At 41.4% G+C, this 26786-nt stretch overlaps 1 protein-coding gene across 2 annotated transcripts in view; it reads left to right on the top strand.

Moving 5' to 3' along the window:
• Positions 1 to 26786, top strand: part of LOC311276492 (L-asparaginase 1-like) — a 38993-nt gene that overhangs the window by 5700 nt on the left and 6507 nt on the right. The window contains exons 2-11 of one of the 2 annotated variants that reach the window (XM_084386176.1): positions 4759 to 4891; positions 5151 to 5262; positions 7476 to 7587; positions 7888 to 8013; positions 16368 to 16451; positions 17091 to 17217; positions 19622 to 19734; positions 19920 to 20102; positions 21632 to 21745; positions 26673 to 26771. In XM_084386176.1, coding sequence (XP_084242302.1) covers positions 4759 to 4891; positions 5151 to 5262; positions 7476 to 7587; positions 7888 to 8013; positions 16368 to 16451; positions 17091 to 17217; positions 19622 to 19734; positions 19920 to 20102; positions 21632 to 21745; positions 26673 to 26771 — 1203 coding nt within the window. The remainder of the gene's footprint in view (positions 1 to 4758; positions 4892 to 5150; positions 5263 to 7475; positions 7588 to 7887; positions 8014 to 16367; positions 16452 to 17090; positions 17218 to 19621; positions 19735 to 19919; positions 20103 to 21631; positions 21746 to 26672; positions 26772 to 26786) is intronic. The other variant, XM_084386177.1, reaches the window with a different exon arrangement.

Here is a 26786-nt window from a genome sequence, read left to right as displayed (position 1 = left end):
GGTGGTGTTGGTTATGTTTTGACATAATCAGAAATTGCCTGAATCACTGAACTCATTTAAAGTCTAATCTCTGACTTAAATGTTTATTGTTGATCACAGCATCACTGTGATACTATAGCAAAAGATCCAGAAGTTTTGACATAATCTAAAGGATTTCTTAAAAGTTGTTCTGATAAAACAAATCTTTCTTTTAGGCACACACAGACATCAAGATTCAGTCTATGAATCTCAACAATGGTGACAAAAAGAATATTCAATTAGGGAAAGGAAATAACATAGACAATTCAGATCATAATTTATTCATACCGCAATGCATGATGGGAGCCATGAATGAGTTTTGATTGGTGGTAGCCACTGCAACATGCTTTATTATTGTCACCATTGGTGAGATTCATAGGCTGATTATTGATGTCAGTGTGTCTACATAAAGGACTTTTCAAAGTCTTTTGATTAGAACAACTTTTACGAATATTTTGATTATATTGAAAATGCTGAAAATATTTTGATGTAGACTCAGTGATTCCGTAATAAACAATATACATTTAAGTCTAAGATTAGACTTTAAATGAGTTCAGTGATTCAGGTCAAATTATGATTGTCAAAACATAACCAGCACCACCTGATCAACTTTTCTCTTTATTCATCTGGCAGTTATAACTCAGATACAACAGCCGAACAAAATCTAAAGTTAATAATTTAAGGGTCAAGAGCCCAACTAAAGCAAACACTGATCTACATAACGGTGTCTTAAAAAATATATATTTTCTCCTTCAGTGATTCTGCTTGTTAACATCAGGTGTCTTCAATAATGGTCAATCATCACTCAATGAATCACTTAATTATATCATTAACTTTAACACTCTTGAGTCTGGAGTCATATAGGAGAGTTCAATTAATACTGGAGTGTTTGCTGTTGGACCTCAAGGTATATATATGTAACTTTTTGAGGATCAAAAAGCATTAAAGGTTACATATATGTACCGTTTCTTTTAAAGGTTAAGGTACAATATTGTACCCTTGAGGGTACAGCCCCAGTGACAAGCCATTGTACCCCTTAAGGTACAATTATGTACTTTATTTTCTGAGAGTGTGCTTCATAGCACTGAACCCTCTTTCACAGTCAGCTGTAGTTGCAGGGATGGTAAGGAGAGCATCAAAAAGATCAAGGACATCAGGACACCGATGGCGCAGCATTCTGTTCACAGTAGGCCAGGTCTTCTCAAAGGTTCCTGTAGCAGGGTGAGACAGACAATATGCATTATGCATTTGCAAACAATTATACATTTTCAAATGCAACTTTAGTTATTAAAAGATGGCATTCAAATTTGGATTGTGCCTTTAACAAAATGTTAATTACTCTGATTCCTGATAAACAAAATAAAACTGTCTTACAATAGACATTTCTATAGAGCTTGGGAACTTTTCAAGCACTTGTTTAAAAATGCTACTGATAAGGTACATCAGTATGAATTCTTTTCCTCAAACATCATTCTCCAAGTACCTTGGCTGAATCCTGCTGTGTACAGTTCAGACTTGAGAATTGTACATTGATCAGGGATCAATTCCACATCCACTCCAGCAGACAGTAAAAGAGGTCGGAAGTGACTGATGAGTTTGTTTACCTCTTCATCACCAAAATCTGAGAACAATGGGGAAAACATTAATATAAAGTTAAGCAGTTGTCTTAAAACATAAAATGTGTAAAGATTTGTTCATTACATTTGAATTGCTAACCTGAACTCGTGTCTGCCTCTGGCCAGCACTGGAAACTGGTCAGCTGCATAGCCTGCAGGACACCACTGTTCACATCACTAAATCTAGCAGTGATGCACCGGCACAGAGAATCGATGAGCTCATTCTTTGCCTTGTCATGCTGGTCGGCATCAGTAGGCTTCAGGAGGACTCCCTCATAGGTGTCTGTGTCCAGCACTGCTCTCAGCTTAGGCCCAGGTCTACAGTTGTGCAGAGATAGATGGATGAGCATCTTTTTAATTATTTTTTATTTATAAATAACAACCTAAAATCAAATCATAAATTGTAGGATATATAATACATACCTTGACTTGTACTTTTCTATGACAGCCTGAGTGGAGGAAAGGCAGCTCTGAGCTTCAGCCAGGGTTGACACTGACCTCTGCAGTGACTTGGAGAGGTTGCTCAGTTGATATATGGTGTCATGGAGAAGGCAGCAAAACCTGAGCACTCCACCATCTTTGCCTATGTTGAGGAACCCTTTGGCTTTGGCCCTCAGAACAGCATTGATGTTCGTGGCCTCCTGGGACTACAAACAAAACAACTGCATTATATCAGACATCATTTAATACTGATGAAGAGAAAAAGAAAGCAAACATTAAATAATCCATCTACACTGCTGGTATGAGTAGGTTATACATTAACATACCTTCTCCTCTTAGTGGTGTACAATGCCAGCATATCCCCTGAGAAAATGGTCTAGTGCTTTGAAGAGATGTGGTAGCCACCGGGTTCCACCTACTCTGGTTGGCATCCTAGCCTTCATGTTGAGCTCCCTAAAGTGTTGCTTTAGGCTGGCCCAATCTTATGATATAAGGTGTAGAGTCCACTCAACAGGTCCTCAACTTTCCTGGCCATCACATTTTTCCTTATTCCGTCTGAAAAGGCAAGCTCTAGCTTATGGGCCATGCAGTGGATCCCCAGCACATTTGGTCCGCCTGCACGCAGTTTTGTTACTACACCATTTTTTACCCCTGTCATTACAGATGCTCCATCTGTGGTGATTGCAACTAGCTTGTCCTTCCAATCAGTGCTGACTCCATTTTCCATTATACTGCACACTGCTTCAGCTATATTTGTAGCATCTGGCTTTGAGACAGCTTTTACCCCGACAAAATCAACTTTGACCTTCCCCTCACTGGCACGGTGACGTAGACCATTTCTTCTTCCATCACTGCACTGTCCAGGGATCCATCTGACATGACCGAGATGAACTTGCCATCTGATAATCTTTCCCTCATCTTTCTTCTCTCATCCTCTGCTATGTAGTGTATGAACTCTTTTGCCTGGTAGTCATTTGTGTATGTCTCTCCTATCTTCAAGCGTTTCTTCCTGTCCACCCTGAAATTAATTTTCGTGTAAAACCACTGTTAGCGCCTACAATATAGTTCATTTCAGTGATATTGTTTTTTATTTTTGAAACCCCCAAACGTAAAGTTTCATCTGTGTCTATGGAAGCACTTTGAATCGTATTAAATGCACTGTTTCTGAAACACGTAAATAGTAACGTTAATTCACTTACTCACACATCCATGCGAAGTCGGTGAAAGGCCTGCCCTTCTTTCCGATGGCGTGAGCATTTCGAAAAAGTAGCTGTATCTTATCTAACTCAGACGTCTTCAATAAAGCGAGGCTTCTCCCAGCATAGTCTCAGCCTCGGACGTAACGCCCACGGACCGTTGGCTGAACGTCTGATGCATATGGCACACTTTTCTGGAAACACTTCAGGAGTTTCAAAGTCGCGACCTGATTGGTTGAATTCTACAGGATGTCCGCAAGACGTGTGTGTCGCGTTCTTTAACAGTCCGCCTGGAAACAAATGCCGTGATGCCAAAACCCCTCGTGGAAGAAGAAAGCCGTTGTGTTTACAACTGAGACAAATGAGCGCTTACCAGGATCAACTAAACGCTGGATTTTCAAAAGTATGTGAAGTTTGCGGCTCCATTGTTGCAGTGAACTGGCACAACGTTAGGGACATCGACATTATATTGGCACGCCCCTCAACATGACGCGGAACAAAACGAACAGTGATTGGTTGTGTTATATGTCAGTCAAATGTCCTCTTGGCCAAGAAAAGCTGCGATAGAGTCCAGACCTTCTGCCGTCAGTCTAAAGGTCTGGCTACGCGAGACTACTCCCAGCAAGGCTCTCTTCAATACGACCTGTCTTGGCAGTTTTAATCCTTAGGCTCTCCTGATGACTTCGGGAACTCTCATAGTCCTTTACTGCCTCTACTTTAAAATTATTAGATCCTACTTCGAAATTGTTTGTTTTGTTTTTTTCTTTTGCGTACATGCGGCAATCCTGACAATACATGACGACATTGTTGTGATCAAACACTAGCCAATCACGACCCGTCAGCCATTTGGCATTAAATTTTCTTTTCTTAGTTTCTCTGTCGATACCCTCCTCATCCCCTGCCTCGTTCCTCTTTAGTCCCCAGAAGTCTGTCCCCACCACCGCCGCATTTCGTTTAATAATTAACCTACTTTACTAGCCAACTCCATTCGTCTTATTTCTTGTGTTTTCTGTGTCCGTTCGTTTCCATGGTTTCTCGTGCTGGTTTCACTGCAAACTGCGTGCAGCCAATGGGCGTATGAAACGTCATCACGTAGCATTACGGCACAGTGTTCATGGGAAATGTAGGAAGTACGGCCAGAGGGATAAAAGACCGAGAACAGAGCGGAACAGAGGCTTATGTATCATGCATGTAATGCCTCATGCATCACCAGCCAAACGGGCTAGTAAGTTTTTATTTAGAACCCTGTCTGCAGCCAGTACTAACTCTGTTAGAAAATCAGCAAATTCTTTGATAAAGTCTGTATGGTGCCCTTGTGGCCTGTATACAGTAGCCAGCACAAATCTCAAACGTGATTTAGCATTTACACTAGATAGTGTTACACTAAGCACCAACACTTCAAAAGAATTATATTTTAAACTAGACTTATCAGTAATTCTGAAGATATTACTATAAATTACAGCAATACCTCCCCCTTTTCCTTTCAGACGAGTTTTGTGTTTAAGTTGCAGAAATCTGTCAGCCTGACCACCGCGGGTCACTCCAGCCCAAATGTCAGGGATACAAAGGTCCTGGTCATAAACACTGGAGGAACCATTGGTATGATGGAACATGAAAACGGTAAACACTATCAGCAAAACTCACACGCCTGCCTGCATGAGGCTTCACATATGATATACAAATTAATATGTTATGACACGGCTATGCTATGACATGTTTATGGGATTATTTGTTTGCTGATCTCGTATAAAAAAAAAAAAACTGTGATTAAGAGCGGGTAGCTCAAATGGGACTATTTTTTTTATAACAAGGTTTTACAGTGTATCAATTTGGTGCATTTGTTCATAACTTTTTACAGGCTTTTCTTCTATATTTACAGTTTTGTCTCCAGAACCTAATGTTTTTGTTAAAACTCTACGCAAACTCTCGATTCTGCACGATGAGCAGTACGCACAACAAAAGAGACTGGAAAAGGACATGCTGGTGCTGCCGTAAGTTCTTACGCAGTTTTTTTACAGTTTTTTTTTTTAGATGACAAACAAAGAAGAATCATTAAATTTTTAAGTCTATTCTCAAATAAGGAAATACATCATTCTCCATCCTCCCCCAACAAGACAGATTCAATAATTTCTTTATTTTATTTTTAATTAATAATTAATTAATAATTATTAATTCTGAATTTTGCAGCTATTGTCTTGATCAATAAATAGGAGAACACCTCCAAAATTAATGGCATATTTGTGTGTATGATCTCCACAATCATATAGGCTACTATATGATATCCACAATATGAGCTCATCCCAGCTAGAAATGTTATTGTTCTATGAATGTTTTGAGAGCATTATGTTATGTTCTTGTAATGTTTTATGTAGCTAATTTTATTTTTGTTACCAGAATTCTTCTAAAAGGTAGGATAACACTCTCTAAAAACATTTTAAACAAGTTTAGTGATAACATTGATAGAACATTATCCCCAACATTCTTAGAAAGTTTTAGCGGGAAGCTTCCCAGCAGACACAGGACTGAATTGGTTAAACTGGTTTAGATGTTGAAGTTTGTTTGAAAGGGATAGTTTGGTTTGGTCGCCGTTATGGTGATCAGTGTTTGCTGTAGTTGGGCTCTTTGGCCTTGACTATTTGATGTTAGTTTTTCTAGAATGTTAATAGTTTTCTAGTTAGGTTTGCGACAACGTGTCTAAATGAAACAGTAGTTCAAAATGTTTAGTGTTCTTTTTTATTTATATATATATATATTTTTTTTTTACAGATGTTCTTCTTAAAACTCTGTTGGACGTAATGCTGTAGACACATTACTGTAATCAATAATATTAAATTAATAACACACATAATAGTCTAAACGAGATCAGATGATCAGAGCACTACATGATGATTATATCGTCATCATCAAGAAGCTGACATCATCTGATCACATTTTCTCTTACAGTTCTTGCCGTAACAAACAGTTCCAGCGACCAGAGAAAACTAACATTAAAACATCAAGAGTCAAACTGGCCAGCTAAAGCAAACACTGATCACCATAATGGCGATGACATCAACCCAAACTATTATTTTCAATTAAGCATCAATATATAAACCTCTGTTAATCTCAATAAGGACGTTTGTACACATATGACAGAAGTAAATCTGGTTTGTAATAAGTGAAGCTGGTAATGCTGTTTGTGGAGTTCAAACAAATGTTCAAACAAGTCAAACAAATGTTTAGATGTCAACCCGATTTTCATTTTCAACCAAAATTTGACGTCTGAGCGACGTTGGAGTCCACGTCCAATAACATTTCTAGCTGGGATGAGCTCATATTGTGATCATAATACGAGCACACAGTGAGTGCGCTGTGAGGTTACACTTTTAGATCACAGTGACTCACATTGTGATCATTTGGAGAGATCACTGTGAGATCAATGTGTTGACTGGGGTGTATGATTTTTATTGTACTTACCCTGTAACTACATGGAACAAGAGTATATTTCCCCAGTATTTATGGTTTTAGTTTTCAGTGCACTTTTATTTAAAAGATATCAGTGTATGTTTTTTTGCTAAATTGCTCACAAATGTAAGATTGTTGTGTCATAATAGTATAATCAGTACCCCTTAGTTCTAAAATACTTACAGTAGGCCTACAAATTATTTGTTAATTCATCTGGTTGTTACCCCTTTATTCCCAAAACTTTACATATTATTCCCTTATACTTACTTTATAGGTATAATTACAGAAAGTTACTCTGTAAATTTGTTTTTAATTATGCAGTACTGTAATCTGAAGCGTTGCTGTCTTTACGGTTACTTTTTATCAATTTAGGACATCCTTGCTGAATAAAATCTTTTTTTTTTTTTTTTTTTTTTTTTTAAAGAAAGTAAAATTACTGAACCCAAACTTTTGAATGGTAGTTTATATTGGTACAAAAGATTTCTACTTTAAATATATGCTGTTGTTTTTAAACTTTTTATTCATCAAAAAATCCTCAAAAAAGTATAAGGTTATAATAAAATAGAAACCCATTATTTTAAATTGTAGTAATATTTCACAAAATTATTATTTCTTCTGTATTTTGATCAAGTAATTGCAGACTTGATGATCATAAGATACTTCTTTCATAAACATAAAAAAATAGTCATTTGTCCAAACCTTTGACCGGTTTGTGCTTTTATGCCCCCCCCCCCCCCCCCCCCCCCCTTACCCCCACCAGACAGTCCAAACAGAAGAAGAGGATTGAATATACAGTTTTAGAGTACTCTCCCCTCCTCGACTCCTGTAATATGAATAAAGATGACTGGGCCCGTATTGGAAAAGACATTGAGGTGCTTCCTTTTCAACCATCTTTATGTATGTTTTTTTGCATTCTTTGTTTTTCTCTGGGTTGTGAATAAGACTGAAATGGTCACGTTGTTGAGTACAAGTTAGACATGACTGAAACTGATTGTGGACAGAACTGATCTGATAAAGTCTTTGATTTTGATATTTTGTTTTATTTAAACCTTTTTTTTTTTGTAATTGAAGGTAATCTTCATATTTTTTGATGGTAGATCAGTCAGTTCAACACTTTTTATATATCAAAAATAATTTCTGAGATTTTGAAAGGTTTTTCCTCGTGTTCACAGGAAAACTATGATCGATACGATGGTTTTGTAGTTCTGCACGGCACAGACACCATGGCTTACACCACTTCTGCCTTATCCTTCATGTGTGAAAATCTGGGAAAGCCTGTCATCTTCACTGGCTCACAGGTAACACATTTTAAATTGATTTATTAACACTAGAAGTGCCAGAATTCCATAACTACTAGAACTGCCGCAAGCAGTCATTTTGACCGCTATATTCCAAACTCTATCTTTAATGATAAATACCCAATTGAGAGATTAATGCATTTATTGTGTTAATATGTCTTTAAAAAACAAAACAACACCAAACTGTACATTTAAACAAGTTTAATTATACATTTATAAATAAATAATATCCGTAGATGTCCTGAACAAAATGACGGAGTAGCCCATATTTGTTTACACAGTTCGATCGCGTCTGCGTCCGCACCCGCCGACACACACACACACACACACACACCAACCATATTCCAGTAGCCTATTGCATCTTGACATTGCAGCCTGTTCATTATAGCCACAATAAAATATAATAATGAAATAGTCAACCTAACATATAAAAATTCCACTGCTCTGTTTGTAGCCTATAGTAGGCTATACCGTACTCGGTTACTAACGTAACCTCGGTTCTCTCTAGAAGAGGGAACGAGTACTGCGTTTTTGTAAAAACGCTACGGGAAAAGTCTCTTTTCACGAAATACTGAAGCAAAAAATTATCCTTAATTTTCATACATGTAAAGCGCGTTGCGGCAGTGCTTAGCTATGGCGAGACGGCTTGCTCGCTCATTGGCTGCTCTGCAGCAACTGCATAAGCCTATCGAGCGAGGCCTGAGGTGACGTCAGGCCAATGAGGACGCTTCGCGCCCTCCTAGCCATTTCCCGCCGAGACGGGTGTGGCTAACCTCTATATAAGGAGCTCGAGAAGGCTGATTCACTTGATTTTCATCGCCGAAGCGAACCAGAGTGAACCGTACGCACGGCAGAGAACGCAGTACTCGTTCCCTCTTCTAGAGAGAACCGAGGTTACGTTAGTAACCGAGTACGTTCTCTTACGAGAGTCCTCTCGTACTGCGTTTTTGTAAAAACGCTACGGGAACCCCTTGTAAAACGCCGTGCGTGCTGGGATAAAGACACCGATCACTGGAAGCTAACCAGGTGTACAGTGCATAATCACCAGATAGACTCAAAGAGCCTGGGATTAAGGGAGGGGAACCTTAATTCCCTATATTGTAACGTCCGCAGACATAAAACATGACCTCACAGAGAGAGTCTAGAGACAAGAGGGGATTCCTCTGTCCTTATATGGTTGCGTCAGCAGACGCGAATATGACATCACATAGACAGGGTGGGGGAACCTGAACTAAATGTGGGAAATGTGGGTCTTACACAGTTCTGCCCATAAGACAGTCGGCAGCGCGTTGCGCATGCGATTTCAGTGTTCTAGTTAGACAGCTGAATCGGCTATACCGATAGTAGCTTAGCCTGTAAGGCGGGAACCTCTAGGTTGTAAAACCTGATAAATGTAGACGGCGAGGCCCAGCCCGCCGCCGTACATATATCCTGTAAGGAAATCCCGCTGGACCAAGCCCACGAGGAGGCAACGCCCCTCGTGGAGTGCGCTCTAACTCCCAACGGGCACTGGAGGCCCTTGGCAGTATAAGCCAGCGCTATGGCGTCAACTATCCATCTGGATAAGCTCTGTTTCGACACAGCCATTCCCTTGGAACGTCCACTGAACGAGACAAAGAGCTGCTCAGTCTGTCTGAAGACAGCAGAGCGGGACACGTAAGCTCTTAGAGCCCGAATGGGGCAAAGAAAACTTGAGTCCCCTTCCTCACTTGATCCCGGCAGGGCAGACAGGGAGATAACCTGAGCCCGAAATGGTGTGTTGAGGGACTTTGGCACATAGCCATGCTTAGGTTTGAGTATGACTTTAGAGTCGTTAGGTCCAAACTCCAAGCACGCTGGGCTCACAGAGAGCGCGTGCAGGTCGCCTATGCGCTTCACCGAAGCGAGAGCCATCAAGAACACTGTTTTGAAAGACAAATGTTTGAGGCTAATAGATTGGATAGGCTCGAAAGGGGCACCTTTCATGGCCGCCAAAACCGTAGAAAGGTCCCACATAGGGACTGAAGGAGGCCTGGGAGGATTTAGCCTCCTAGCTCCCCTGAGGAAGCGGATGACTAAATCGTTCCTTCCTAGAGACTGCCCCAGCGTTGTTCCAGAAAACGCTGTAATAGCCGCCACATAAACTTTGAGCGTGGAAGGGGATCTGCCCTTATCCAACAGCTCCTGTAGGAAGGAGAGAACCTCCGTCACCTCACAATCGAGAGGTGATAGGCTCCGAGCTGTACACCAGCCGGAGAAAACCGACCACTTCGAGGCATAAAGCCGCTGAGTTGACGGCGCCCTGGCCTGAGTGATGGTATTTATCACTCCCTCTGCGAGGTCAACGGATAACCGTTGAGCGCCCACACGTGAAGGGACCACAGCTCCGGGTGTGGGTGCCAAATTGAGCCCCTGGCCTGCGAGAGGAGATCTCTCCTCAATGGCACTGGCCATGGAGCGATGTCTGCTAGCTGCATCAGGACTGGGAACCATGCTTGGTTCTTCCAGAACGGTGCTACAAGCAGCACTGAGCATTTCGTTTCCTTGACCCGCTCTAACACCTGTGGCAGGAGGGAGACGGGGGGAAAGGCATAAAGCGGGCAGCGCGGCCACACGTGGGACAGCGCGCTGTCGTTCCTGGAAAAGAACACGGGGCAATGAGCGTTTTCGCGGGACGCGAATAGGTCCACTTCCGCTCTGCCGAATCTTTCCCACAACAGCAGGACTGTTTGCGGGTGTAGAGACCATTCGCCCAGGGGAATGTTGTTCCTGGACAGCCTGTCTGGGCCCACATTCTGGAGCCTAGGCACATGCACTGCTCTCAGCGAGCGCAAATTGTGCTGAGCCCATATTAGGAGGCGTTTCGCCAGCCTGTATAGGGATGTGGATCTCAGACCGCCCTGGCGATTTATATAGGACACCACGGCCGTGTTGTCCGAACGGACTACGACGTGTTGGTCCTTGATTTGGGGACAAAAACGCGTCAGCGCATTGTGCACTGCCAGCATCTCCAGGCAGTTGATGTGTTGGAGCTTTTCTCGTTTCGACCACAGGCCGAAGAACGGTCTGCCCTCGAGCAGCGCTCCCCATCCCGAGGTGGATGCGTCTGTCGACACCATCCTCACTCCCGAGGAAGTCCCCAGGCTTACACCTGATCGGTACCAGTCGCCCGCCAACCAAGGTATTAGGGCTGTCACACAGCTCTGATTGACCTTGAGACGTAACCGGCCGGACACCCACGCTCCGCGCGGTACTCACGCTTTCAACCAGAACTGCAGAGGGCGCATGCGGAGCAAGCCCAGCTGAAGAACCGGTGATGCTGAGGCCATGAGACCTAGCATCCTCTGAAACGTCCTGAGCGGGGTAGTCGCGCCGCAGCGGAAAGATCTCGCTGCGCGCTGAATGTGCAGCACGCGCTGTGGCGACAGCCGCGCTGTCATAGACTGTGAGTCCAGAATGGTACCCAGAAACGAAATCGTTTGACTGGGGTTCAGTGAACTCTTCGTCCAATTGACTGTGATACCAAGATTCTCGAGGTGATCGAGTAAAATGGTTCTGTGCTCCACGAGCTGTGATCGTGATTGAGCTAGGATCAGCCAGTCGTCCAAATAGTTCAGCACTCGCATGCCTCTGAGTCTGAGAGGAGCGAGCGCTGCGTCCATGCACTTCGTAAATGTACGAGGTGCCAGGGACAAGCCGAACGGCAGGACTGTATACTGGTATGTCTGACCCTCGAAGGCGAATCTCAAGTATTGCCTGTGATGTGACGCTATTTGTATTTGAAAATACGCGTCCTTCAGATCTATCGACATGAACCAGTCTCCTCGGTGAACATGCGCGAGGATTTTCCTGGTCGTGAGCATTTTGAAACTGCGTTTCACTAATGCTTTGTTCAGCCGTCTTAGATCCAGTATGGGTCTGATACCACCGTCCTTTTTGGGAACTAGAAAGTATCTGCTGTATAGCCCCCCTTTGCTTTGAGCTAGGGGTACATGCTCTATCGCCCCTTTGCTTATCAGTTTTGATATTTCGGCGCGAAGTAGGTGTGCTACTTCTAAATTCACCGAAGTTTCGACGCGCGCTGTGAAGCGGGGGGGGCGTCGACAAAACTGTAGCGAGAAGCCTCTCTTTATAATGCCTAGCACCCAGTCCGAAACCCCTGGGAGCGCTGCCCATGCTACTGCATGGCTGGCTAAGGGCTGGATGCGAAGCACGCTCTGTTCGTGTGACAGAGGTGCTTCGGGGTGCGATAACATAGGCGTTATGCCTGTGGCATTCGAGCGGGGGGCGCGCTTATTACAGCGGGCAGAGCGCTCGTCCTCGACCTTACTACAGTGCTTAACTGAGTGAGGGAGGGCTGAGCGAGTTTCGCGGGACTCATGTCTGCGGGTAAATGTGGGCGGGACGCGGGCACATTCACTGCTTTGGACGCGCTGTCTGCCTGAGCAGAGCGAGCGCACACAGGTCTCGTTTTTACAGAGAGCCTGTGGTCTGTGAGACATAGTGTATGTGGGCACTGGGAAGTGGGCACTTTCACTACATTTGAAGCGCAATCGATCTGAGCCGATTTTATGTGCGCGAGCCCTAAGTGTAGGGCTGTGCTTATGTGTAGGGATGGGCACTGAGGAGTGGGCATCGACACTACATTTATAGCACCATCGGCCGTGGCCGGGACACCAGAAAATACACTCTTTTCGGGATATATCTGGGTAGCCGTGAAAACGGCTTTTGTGTGCAGGCAAGCGGGCAACTGTGCGGGCTTGCGTCTTGCAGAAAACGCTGGAGCAGTCGCAAGTCTTGGGACTGAAACAGCGGCGCGCTTGGGTGAGAGACCGGCCGCAGCGGGACTCACACACCTGCGCTTTCCTAGGAGTGCTAGGACTTCTTCGGGGCTTCCGGCTTTACCACAATCCTGGTAGAGCGAGAGCGGGACCTAGAGCTGTGCTGCTGTCGCTGCTGTGAAGATGTGGCCGAAGGCGGGGGCTGAGGCTGAGAACTCCGCGGAGTCTGTTTCTCACGACTCGCTGCAGAACCGGAGCGCTTCGGGAGGAAGTGCTTGAAGGCTTGAGACGCTTTCTGGGCTTCGGTAAATCTCTCCACGAACTCGGAGAGAGAAGAACCGAAAAGGCCAGCGGAAGACAGCGGGGCGTCGAGGAACGCGTTGCGCTCGGAATCAGCCATCTCCGTGAGCGTAAGCCATAGGTGTCTCTCAGCAACAGTGGCGGAAGCCATACATCTTCCCATGGCTTGTGCAGCAGACTTGGTAGCGCGGAGTGTTAGGTCCGAAGCGCTCCTCAAATCCGCGATGCAGATAGCTTCAGGTCCTATCTCATCCAACTTACGGAGGAGATCACCCTGGAATATCTGCAGCGTAGCCATGGTGTGTAGCGCTGACGCAGCCTGCCCAGCGGCGGAGAAAATTCGCGTGAGCAGCGTCGACGTCATGCGGCAGGCTTTGGAAGGCAACACCGGTTTAGTCCGCCGTCCAGCAGAGGGCGGGCAAAGGTGGGTTGCTATCGCCTGTTCCACCGGCGGAAGTGAAAGGTAGCCTCGGTCTTTTGCATTATCCAAGGAGGAAAATGCTGGCGACACAGACGAGCGCGTTCGCGCAGAGTAGGGCGCATTCCAAGCCTTCGCCACTTCTTCATGAAGCTCAGGAAGAAAGGGGGCGGGCTTAGATTCCGGAGAAGTGCGCTCACCAGGGAGGAAGCTACCATCCAGCCGGGTACGAGAGGGGAGTTCCGGTGCAGACCACTCGAGGCCGAGGCTCGCCGCGGCCAGCGCGAGTACTCGCATGAGCTCCTTCTCGATGTTGGCTCTCGTAGTGGGCTTGCGGGCAGGAGGCGCGAGGTCCTCAGAGCTCGCCCAGTCCTCGCTGCCTGAAGCTAACAGAGAGCAGGAATCCTTCTCCCCCGACGCGGCCTCGGAAACGACTTCCTCTGATGAAGCGGCGGCAGACTGCGGGCGCTGAGCATCAGGAAGAAGTACAGGAGAAGCCGGTGAAGCAGGCGGGCGAACCGGCGAGCTTGGTCGGGTTGGAGCGGGTTCCGGGACCCGCTGCGAGCGGCGCTTCTTGCGGCGCGGCAGCGCGGCGGGGAATGCAGACTCTGAGAAGGATGCCAGGCGAGTCCGCAGAGTCACCATCGGCAAAAGCTCGCAGTGAGGGCAGCCGCCGTCAGCGAGCGCGAGCGCTGCATGGTCCTCTCCCAAACAGGAAACACAGATGACGTGGCGGTCTCCCTGGGAGAGTGGGGCTCGGCACGAGCCACACGAAGGCATCTTTAAAAAGACGCAGCTCTTTTAGGGGGTGAGTGTCGCGGGGCGAACACACACACACACACACAAGAACAGTAGTAATGCAAAGGATATAGCGCCGGAAAGCGCAGCAGGTACGGCTGTAGAAAGCGGCGTTGCCAGCAGCTTCGAGTGGCTCGTCCCGCTGAAGTGCTTGCCTCAAACGACGCTTGCTTCCTCGTGATCCAGCGATGTGAGAGCTTCGCTGAAGAGATGAAAAATCAAGTGAATCAGCCTTCTCGAGCTCCTTATATAGAGGTTAGCCACACCCGTCTCGGCGGGAAATGGCTAGGAGGGCGCGAAGCGTCCTCATTGGCCTGACGTCACCTCAGGCCTCGCTCGATAGGCTTATGCAGTTGCTGCAGAGCAGCCAATGAGCGAGCAAGCCGTCTCGCCATAGCTAAGCACTGCCGCAACGCGCTTTACATGTATGAAAATTAAGGATAATTTTTTGCTTCAGTATTTCGTGTAAAGAGACTTTTCCCGTAGCGTTTTTACAAAAACGCAGTACGAGAGGACTCTCGTAAGAGAACTACAATTCGTACCATTTTGCGCATGTGAAGAGGATGATTTTTTCCGTCGATATTGGATCGTGAGTGAAGTACAAAGCCTATAATAAAGAAATAGTTTAAAATCCAAATACATCGCAAATGTTGAAACATTTTGATTCTAATTAGAGAGTTACGTGAGCCTATAACGCCGCTTACTTTCACTTTCGCTTATAACGCATTTCATTTTGGCTTGTTTATAGTTATTTTTTTTCATTCTTGTTCTGTTCTGAATATCATTACATTTAAATGATTTGTCGTTGAATATGTTTAGTGTATTTTTAACCACATTTTATTGTTGTGTATATTGGTTTAGCCTATAATAATACCGCGAAATTCCGTGCGGTCAATATGACCGTCTATGGCCGAAATAGGTAAATATGTTCATTTATTTTTTTGCCTTATGTGTAATTTATATGAAAAACATTTTAAATGAAAATACAGACACTTTTAGGAAAAGTCAGGTACCAGCAGCATTGTATTTATTTTTTCAACAAAGTTATTGCAGATATAAAATTCAAAATGGTCAAAATGACCGCCATGGCCGTTCTAGTGTTAATGCATTAATTAAATGTATTAATGCATTAATACTCACCTTTGTGTTGCACAAATAGAGCATTTTAAAGTTAAGTCAAGTCAAGTCACCTTTATTTATATAGCGCTTTTTACAATACAGATTGTAGCTTTACAGAGATAACAGGAAAATAATGCAAAAAAAAAAAAAAAAAGGTTTCCAGAAGAAAATAGCGTCACAGTCCAGCTTCAGTAAGTTCAGTGATGATTCATTTTGTTGTAAAATAAAAAAAATATATATATAGCTCTCTCTCTCTCTCTCTCTCTCTCTCTCTCTATATATATATATATATATATAAAGCTCTTTATAACACAGATTTAGACAGATTTGTGAACACTATTCGAGAGAAATGGCTTTTTGTGTACAAAAGTCTTAGATCTTTGAGTTCAGCTCATGAAAAATAGGGACAAAAACAAAAGTATTGCATTTATAATTTGGTTCAGAACAGTCATGGTCAGAATCAAAATCAACACAAAAATTTGTTGCGGAGCACAAAATGAAGCTTCTGCCATGACATCACAGTTCCCTGACCTGATGAGTGGGCTGAACTGAAGAGAAGAAGCACAAACATGGATCTGGGAATCTGAAGGATCTGGAGATATTCTGTAAGGAGGAATGGTCTCTGATCTCTTGTCAGGTGTTCTCCAAACTCATCAGGCATTATAGGAGAAGACTCAGAGCTGGTATCTTGTCAAAAGGATGTTGCAAAAAGTATTTAATAAAAGGGTGCCAATAATTGTGGCCAACGTGTTTTGGAGAAAAACATTTATTTCATAATGTGACCCCCCTTCATGATGTTCACATAATGTGAAATAATGTGATTTATTTCATAATGTGTCACATTCATAATGTGATATATATATATATAAAGTGTATATCCTCCAATATTAACAAGTGTTCATCAAAAAAGTATCATGTTAACTTCACTATTAGCTTCACAACCATCATGTATATTGCAGGTGCCCATCTTTGAGAGGAGGAATGATGGGAGGGAGAACCTCTTGGGGGCGCTGTTGATAGCAGGAGAGTATGTCATCCCCGAGGTGAGTTTGAAATAGTCAGTAGCAAATTCTTAAAAAAATTAAAACATACTTGCAGGCCGTGTGTGTCAGAAACGCCAGAATATACATGCAAATATGAAATTGCTTTCTAGAATCAGCCTTTGTGCACAGCCGGACTTGTACTCTCCCAGGTTCAGGAAACATGAAAAATATGCAGCACACAGTCGAATATTTTGGTTTTACTGTTCTGGAACAGTGTTGTAAATAAATCTTAAGCACGGTTTTCTAATTGTGTCCTCTTTTGGAAGGCCAAACAAAGTAGTTTGGCTTTTGCAACGCAAAACACAGCATCTCCACGACATGGCATGACATACAGCGAGAATAAAGGTTACGCCTTCTTTCTTTGCGTTTACATTTGGGTGGTGTTATGAAACACTGCCCCCACAGACTGAAAATATGGAAGATAGTTTAATAAAATACAGGAAATAATATTTGATTAAATGTGGTTTTAAGTGTCCTTTGAGATGATTAAAAGTTTTGAAGTACATTTTGTTTCTGCTAATGAAGCTCAATAAAAATACTTTATTATACAATAATTGTAATAACAATACATTTATTGTAATAATTGTATAATAATTATTATTGTTATAAAAAAAAAAAGAAATGCGTCTTTCTTCACAGGTTTGCCTGTATTTTCATCATAAGCTGTACAGGGGCAATCGTGTCACCAAAGTGGACTCTGGAAGCTTTGACGCATTTACCTCACCAAACCTGCCGCCGTTAGCCATCGCTGAAGTCGACATCAAAAGTGATTCCTGTTCTGATAGCATTTATACACAGTCTTAGTCCCATGTGGGTCTATTTATAGAATAGTTGCTCTTTTCAATGCAATTATGTACAATTATTTAGGACTGAGGCTTTTAAAGGGATAGTTTACCCAAAAATGGATTCATCATTTACTCACCCTCAAATTGTTCCAAACCTGTATGAAGTACTTTTTTCTACTGAACACAAAATAGAGATATTTTGAAGAATATGGGTGACAAAGCAGTTAATGGGCCCCATTAACTTCAGACATTCTTTAACATTCGTTTGTTTTCAGCGGAAGAAAGAAAATGATGACAGAATTTTCATTTTTGGGTGAACTATCCCTTTAAGCTCCAAAAAGGATGCGATAACATTATTGAAATATCCATAGTGGATTTATATATATATATATATATATTCCAGTTACATTTTCTTTTATATTTTAGTTACATTTTTAGTACTTCTGTTGTGTTTTTGTCATTTGTATTATTTTTTCCCCCCTTTTCCCCTCAAATATCTTTGTAGTTTTTAATAATCGTAAAAGTGGTCCATAGTGAATTTATATATATACACTAACATGTATATGTACTATACATGTACTAACAATGCACAAATTATTAAAGGAACACTTCGACTTTTGGGGGACTTTAGCTTATTCACCGTATCCCCCAGAGTTAGATAAGTCCATACATACCTTTTTCATCTCCGTGCGTGCTGTAACTCTGTTTGACGCACCCACCGCTAGCCTAGCTTAGCACAAAGACTGGAGGTAAACGGCTCCAGCTAGCATACTGCTCCCAATAAGTGACAAAATAATGCCAACATTTTCCTATTTACATGTTGTGATTTGTATAGTCACAGCGTGTACGAATAACAAGGTCACATGAGACACAACCATCTTTTAACCGTATACATACTGGGAACTATATTCTCAGAAGACGAAGCACTGTTACTTCTGCGGAGTGATTTACTCCAATTCTGAGTGAACTCTGCTCCTCACCACAGGGCTTCTCAGGCGCTGCGAGCAAATCACTCCGCCCAAGTTAGCAGTGCTTCGCTTTCTGAGAATATGTGACCATGTTATTTGTACACGCTGTGACTATACAAATCACAACATGTAAATAGGAAAATGTTGGAGTTATTTTGTCACTTTTTGGGAGCAGTCGGGTCAATTTTTTTTTTTTTTACAGATTGGGCTTTGGTCGGACTCGGGCTCATTTATTTCATCGAATTCGGTCTCGGACTCGGGCTTTTCTCCTTTCATCGTGCCCACTGCCCATAATATACGTGCAGAGCTACTGTATGAAATATTGTTATATTGATAATATTATAAATATGCAACGCAATATGCGATCACGCGAGTAACGCAACGCGCGTGCAATGCATTAAGTGACAGTTGACCATGCAGAGCATCAGGGAGAAGTTGGAGCGTAAGGAGTTACTAAAAGTTCCCAATACTTCAGGAAAAGCTGCATTTTGAAAGAGTTTTGATTTGATTACCGAGCCTTAAGCCGTCAACAGTGGATGCTATTCTTTTTCTTCACAACTATCACAAATAAACAGTGAATGAACCTACTCAGTTCAACGGATTTTTTTTTTTTCTTTATTATATTTTTATTTTTATTTAACGTTAGCCAGTTGGCGAAGAGTTCTTTGAAACGTTGTTCTTCAGTAAAGTTACTTGACATAAAAAAAGGTAGGCCATAAATCTTTATTTACTGCTGGATCACATTTGGCTATATAATATTCTCTACTGCATGCCATTGCTTATGCTTCTCTGTAATGGACAGTCTGTATTAATATTTGTGGGCATAATTGTCGGTGGTGGTAGTTATGTTTGAGGCCTATAATAATATTTTACCTAGTAGCGTGTGTGTGTATGTGTGTGCGTCTAGCAGAGACATCAGTAAGTGCGCGTCAGAGAGAGCTCAAAGTGATATTGATGTTGGTCTCGGGTCGGGTTCGGGCTGAAAAATTGCAGACATTTTCGGGCTGGGGCCGGATTAGGGCTTGAACACCACGGGCCAGGTCTCGGTTAGGGCTGGATGTTTTGCCCCGTGCAGGGCTCTAGGCAGTATGCTAGCTGTAGCCGTTTACCTTCAGTCTTTGTGCTAAGCTAGGCTAGCGGTGGGTGCGTCAGACAGAGTTACGGCACGCACGGAGATGAAAAAGGTATGTATATGGACTTATCTAACTCTGGTGGATATGGTGAATAAGCCAAAGTCCCAAAAAGTCGAAGTGTTCCTTTAAGAAAAAAGTAAAAAACATATATATAATATATGAGGCCACATTGCAGGACACTGCATGAAATGAAATGTCAACTTCCTTGTTAGTGGTGATGCAGTGTTATTTATTTTATTCAGATGTGTTATTTTGATTATTATGTTTTATTTCTTACCCTTTAGTTAACTGGGATGCTGTGGAGCGAGCTAATCCAACCGCCAAATTCACGGTCAACACACAGTGGAACAGTAACGTGGGTCTCCTGCGACTCTTCCCAGGAATCACCGCTGAAACAGTAAGGCTGGGGCGTGTGGTAATATCTGCCTTTATCTGGACAAATATTTTTGGCAAATCTCTTCATTCAGTGCATGAACATGTTCATTTATTTTTTTATTTTTTTGTAAATAATGGCAGAAGTTTCATTTTTGGCTGAACTTTCTGGAGTTTCAGATGTTTATATGAGATCCATTTTCTGATCAGGTCAAGAAGTTCTTGCAGAAGATGGACGGAATCGTATTGGAGACCTACGGCAGCGGTAACGCCCCCGACAACTGTCCTGACCTGCTGGATGCGATTCGTAAAGCGACCAAGAGAGGACTCATCATGATCAACTGCACCCAGTGCCTGCGGGGCACGGTCACGGCCACATACGCCACTGGACAGGTATGGGAATTTGCTTAAAGGCACAATATGTAATATTTTTTGATAAAAACTATCCAAAAAAAAACACTAGAACAATTTTATATATATTTTATATACTTGTGTACTTAATTTGAGTGATGATTGACCATTATTGAAGATACCTGATGTTAATAAGCAGAATCACTGAAGGAGAAAAAAAAAAAAAATCTGTGTTTACTTTAGTTGGGCTCTAAAAGTTTTAACTTTACCTCACGCAGTCAAGCACTGAAAATTTCAAAAACGTTTAGCCTTTTATGTTCAAACCGGGGTCAGACAATGATGGAAAGACTCAAGAAGAAGTGACAACATGTAGACAACATTTCTGAATGGTTAGTTGGTGAATTGTAGGTTATGTTTAGTTTTCTTCTAGTCATTGATTAGCATATTCTGTTTCGGTAATCTATAAATCGTGTTTAGGGGGCGGGGTTTATGTAAATTGTAGGGTTAGTGATGTCACTAACCCGGGAGGAATGTCTCTACCAGTCATTTGTTGTAGTCCTTAAAGCTGCAGTCCGTATTTTTTCCTCTTTGTCGCCATCTCTGTTCGAAATCTGCGATTGCAGTTATTCGCGGAATTATCAACTTTACGTGCGTTGCGCGGATGAATCCAATGTTTTGAGGAGAATGTGCGGCTGTCAGTCGCCGCCGGTGTGAATACTGGCATTCACAATCACAGATTATACTTTTTGGAAGAATGACCAACATAAGAATTTTCACCAGAAAATGTCGTCTGAACAAGTAAGTAACATCCACTTTTATTCTGACCAACTAAGGGGAAAAAAGCATTGCAGTAAATTGCGCCGATTAAATCTAACGATCGCTTATCATATCACGTCAAACCATGCAAATTATTGTTCTCAAATTGTTAATGATTTATCCTTGTTTTCGCATGGGCCGTCAGGGTTGCAGTCTCTTTATTTCCGAAGTCCGAAGTCTTTCGCGTTTTACAACGGGTGAATCTCCAGTTGTCACTGGTGATTGTCGTTTGAACCTTTCTGAATCCGCCATCAAATTGACAAGTTTAATTATATCAAGTGCTGCGAGAAAGGCTATAAATCTCCACCACCAACATCCTCATACTCATAGCCTACTAGCTGAGACTCCTTCTTTATGTGGACAGATGTGACTTTATGTGTACAGATGTGACGTAATGACACAAAGACATGCTCAAATTTCCAGCAGAAATCCACCAGTACCACTGGAATTAAAAACATTATTACAAGCTTACAGTTTTGAATCGAGCTCAGGCAAGCAGAGAGTTTTGAACACTGGCTGGTGATGTACTTGCTCAAACATTTATTTTGGATCATTTTTAACCCAAAAAAGCTACGGACTGCAGCTTTAGAAAACGACTTCTTTAAAAGCAAATATTTCCCTTTTCTTTGAACTTTGAGCGTTGTAACTTTGCAGATGTTGTTTATATTCAAACAGCAACATTACACACTAACTAAAGTTAGAAAAGCCTTATGTGTGTGTATTCCAGGAGTGTGTGATTTAATATTCCCTCTCAGGCTCTGCATGAAGTTGGTGTGATCGCTGGATGTGATATGACCGCAGAAGCTGCTCTTTCAAAACTCTCCTATGTGCTGGCAAAACAAGACCTCAGCACAGAAGAGAAGGAGAAGGTATGGAAAAACGTCTTCACATCACACATGTTAAAATACACTCTCAGAAAATAAAGTACATAATTGTACCTTTAGGGGTACAATGGCTTGTCACTGGGGCTGTACCCTCAAGGGTACAATATTGTACCCTTGGCATAGGGTACATATTTGTACCCTTGTGATTTGTACCTTAAGAGACCAGTCTTGTACCTGTGGTGACAATTTTGTACCTTTATTTACAGTACAAAAATGGACCCTTCAAAAATGGTACAAAATTGGCTTTTACAGGGTACAATCGTTGACTATAATGAGATATATATTACACACACACAGAAGTAAAATAAAAATGTATTAAATACTTTTCATTTTCACATTTTCCAACATTTCATTTTAAACTTAATGTCTAGCTGTGACAAATAAATTATTATCATCTGAGTAAGTGTCATTTACCTGAAAGTCCATTTCATGTCCTTTTATCTCAATGCCGGTTACTTCTATGCCTGCTTCTGATATTTTCTGAAGGACCTCCTCGGTTGAAAGCCCTGTAAGAACCATGAGTAACCGTGCTATGACTTCTTCTCCACCGATGGCCAAAAGAAAGAAAGGCCGCGAACTGGACGTTCTTTTAAATTGAGATTCAAGCAGCCAATCAGGGCTGGCTCTACATACACTCTCAGAAAATAAAGTACATAATTGTACCTTTAGGGGTACAATGGCTTGTCACTGGGGCTGTACCCTCAAGGGTACAATATTGTACCTTAACCTTTAAAGGAAACGGTACATATATGTAACTTTTAATGCTTTTTGATCCTCAAAAAGTTACATATATATACCTTGAGGTCCAACAGCAAACACTCCAGTGTTAATTGAACTCTCCTGGGAGTTTATATGACTCCAGACTCAAGAGTGTTAAAGTTAATGATATAATTAAGTGATTCATTGAGTGATGATTGACCATTATTGAAGACACCTGATGTTAACAAGCAGAATCACTGAAGGAGAAAATATTTTTTTAAGACACCGTTATGGAGACAATTGTTTGCTTGAGTTGGGCTCTTGGCCCTTAAAGCATTAACTTTAGATTTTGTTTGGCTGTTGTATCTGAGTTATAACTGCCAGATGAACAAAGAGAAAAGTTGACCAGGTGGTGCTGGTTATGTTTTGACAATCATAATTTGACCTGAATCACTGAACTCATTTAAAGTCTAATCTCTGACTTAAATGTTTATTGCTTATTACGGAATCACTGTGATTCTACAGCAAAAGATTTTCAGCATTTTCAATATAATCTAAATATTCGTAAAAGTTGTTCTGATCAAAAGACTTTGAAAAGTCCTTTATGTAGACACACTGACATCAATAATCAGCCTGTGAATCTCAACAATGGTGACAATAATAAAGCATGTTGCAGTGGCTGCCACCAATCAAAACTCATTCACAGCTCCCATCATGCATTGCGGTATGAATAAATTATGATTTGAATTGTCTATGTAATTTCCTTTCCCTAATTGAATATTCTTTTTGTCACCATTGTTGAGATTCATACACTGATTATTGATGTCTGTGTGTGCCTAAAAGAAAGATTTGTTTTATCAGAACACCTTTTAAGAAATCTTTTAGATTATTTCAAATCTTCTGGATCTTACGCTGTAGAATCACAATGATGCTGTGATCAACAATAGACATTTAAGTCTGAGATTAGACTTTAAATGAGTTCAGTGATTCAGGCAATTTATGATTATGTCAAAACATAACCAACACCACCTGATCAACTTTTCTCTTTGTTCATCTGAGAGTTATAACTCAGATACAACAGCCAAGCAAAATCTAATGTTAATAGTTTAAGGGTCAAGAGCCCAACTAAAGCAAACACTGATCACCATAACGGTGTCTTAAAAAATGATATTTTCTCCTTCAGTGATTCTGCTTGTTAACATCAGGTGTCTTCAATAATGGTCAATCATCACTCAATTAATCACTTAATAAGATCATTAACTTTAACAATCTTGATTGTTAATTTAACATTCATATTTTAACACTTTAACACTCTTGAGGCTGGAGCCAAATAAACTCCCAGAGAGTTCATTTAACACTGGAGTTTTTGCTGTGTTTAATATTTATCAGTATTTAATATCAGTAAATTGACTTACACAATTTTTATTTCCTTTATTTCAAGGCTACTCGGATATAGTGATAAGTTAAAATATACCTTAAATGATTAAGGTATCATTAAAACCTTAAAAAAAAATAAAAAAAAAATAAAAAAAATTACTTAGCAGAGGCTGTCTTTTGATATTGTACCGTAACCTTTAAAATAAACGGTATATATTTGTACCTTTTAATGCTTGGGGACATATATGTACCTTTTTGACCCTCAAAAAGGTACATATATGTACCTTGGGGGACAGAAATGGACTCCTGCTGTACCCCTATTTCTGACAGTGTATATCACAATTGAAAACTATTATTTTAAAATGTACTTATTAATATATAATATATCACAATGTTCCTTTTTATTGTATTCAATTTAAATGCAGTAAGAGACTTCTTTGAAAAAATCATAACGACGGCAAACTTTTGAATGACAGTAAAAATATTTTTGAATATCAAATTTAAAATACAGATGCCAAGTTCTTAGCCATACTCCTTGTATTCATGTTTGGGTAGCACTTTATTTACAGTCCCGTTCCCCATGTACATATATGTACTTATAATAGTTATTACAATAACTGAGTAATAACCCTGTACCTACCCTTAAGCCTAACCTTAACCCATGTAGTTACAGTGAGGAAAATAAGTATTTGAACACCCTGCTATTTTGCAAGTTCTCCCACTTGGAAATCATGGAGGGGGCTGAAATTGTCATCGTAGGTGCATGTCCACTGTGAGAGACATAATCTAAAAAAAAAATCCAGAAATCACAATATATGATTTTTTAACTATTTATTTGTATGATACAGCTGCAAATAAGTATTTGAACACCTGTCTATCAGCTATAATTCTGACCCTCAAAGACCTGTTAGTCTGCCTTTAAAATGTCCACCTCCACTCCATTTATTATCCTAAATTAGATGCACCTGTTTGAGGTCGTCAGCTGCATAAAGACACCTGTCCATCCCATACAATCAGTAAGAATCCAACTACTAACATGGCCAAGACCAAAGAGCTGTCCAAAGACACTAGAGACAAAATTGTACACCTCCACAAGGCTGGAAAGGGCTACGGGGAAATTGCCAAGCAGCTTGGTGAAAAAAGGTCCACTGTTGGAGCAATCATTAGAAAATGGAAGAAGCTAAACATGACTGTCAATCTCCCTCGGACTGGGGCTCCATGCAAGATCTCACCTCGTGGGGTCTCAATGATCCTAAGAAAGGTGAGAAATCAGCCCAGAAATACACGGGAGGAGCTGGTCAATGACCTGAAAAGAGCTGGGACCACCGTTTCCAAGGTTACTGTTGGTAATTCACTAAGACGTCATGGTTTGAAATTATGCATGGCACGGAAGGTTCCCCTGCTTAAACCAGCACATGTCAAGGCCCGTATTAAGTTTGCCAATGACCATTTGGATGATCCAGAGGAGTCATGGGAGAAAGTCATGTGGTCAGATGAGACCAACATAGAACTTGTTGGTCATAATTCCACTAAACGTGTTTGGAGGAAGAAGAATGATGAGTACCATCCCAAGAACACCATCCCTACTGTGAAGCATGGGGGTGGTAGCATCATGCTTTGGGGGTGTTTTTCTGCACATGGGACAGGGCGACTGCTCTGTATTAAGGAGAGGATGACCGGGGCCATGTATTGCGAGATTTTGGGGAACAACCTCCTTCCCTCAGTTAGAGCATTGAAGATGGGTCGAGGCTGGGTCTTCCAACATGACAATGACCCGAAGCACACAGCCAGGATAACCAAGGAGTGGCTCTGTAAGAAGCATATCAAGGTTCTGGCGTGGCCTAGCCAGTCTCCAGACCTAAACCCAATAGAGAATCTTTGGAGGGAGCTCAAATTCTGTGTTTCTCAGCGACAGCCCAGAAACCTGACTGATCTAGAGAAGATCTGTGTGGAGGAGTGGGCCAAAATCCCTCCTGCAGTGTGTGCAAACCTGGTGAAAAACTACAGGAAACGTCTGACCTCTGTAATTGCAAACAAAGGCTACTGTACCAAATATTAACATTGATTTTCTCAGGTGTTCAAATACTTATTTGCAGCTGTATCATACAAATAAATAGTAAAAAAATCATATATTGTGATTTCTGGATTTTTTTTTATAGATTATGTCTCTCACAGTGGACATGCACCTACGATGACAATTTCAGACCCCTCCATGATTTCTAAGTGGGAGAACTTGCAAAATAGCAGGGTGTTCAAAAACGTATTTTCCTCACTGTACCTAATATTAACAAGTGCTTTCTTAGGTAAGTACACATGAAAGTGCACATATTATTTTTGACATAAAATTTTCACATATTTTATTTAAGAAATGTCATTTGGTGTAACTCTTAAGTAATTATTAAAAAGAGTTTAAGTAAGTATTTAAAAAAAGTTTTCAATATATTTTTCAAGCTAATAAGTTGTTTTACTTTTTATTATATGATTTAATTAATGGGGGCATCACACAACATTTTGCAACCTGACCTAACTTTAGTTTGTATAATGTATATATTTATGTTGTTGTTGATATTTAAGAGATCTATTGACTTTAATACAGTTCTTTCTTTCTTTCTTTCTTTCTTTCTTTCTTTCTTTCTTTCTTTCTTTCTTTCTTTCTTTCTTTCTTTCTTTCTTTCTTTATGTTAGTTGTAGGCTACCACATGAATTTGGTTTGTATTTGAGTTTTTCAAATAACAAAAAGCAGTGTAATAATTTAATTTGTAAATGTTAATAATTAGATAATAATTATTACTTGTTTTAAATCACTAAATAATTAAACACGTTCTATGTTCATAAGATGCTGATGCGCAATCTGCGTGGTGAGATGACGGCTGACCCGGCTGACAGTCGCTTTGTACAGGTCATCGCCAAGAACCTCACTATTAGCCGTAAAAAGGTCATGTAACCTGCA

The sequence above is a fragment of the Rutilus rutilus genome (assembly GCF_951802725.1).
Source record: "Rutilus rutilus genome assembly, chromosome: 1".
Taxonomy (NCBI): Eukaryota; Metazoa; Chordata; class Actinopteri; order Cypriniformes; family Leuciscidae; genus Rutilus; species Rutilus rutilus.
Note: the sequence above shows the minus strand (reverse complement) of the source record. Positions and strands in the feature narration are given on the sequence as shown.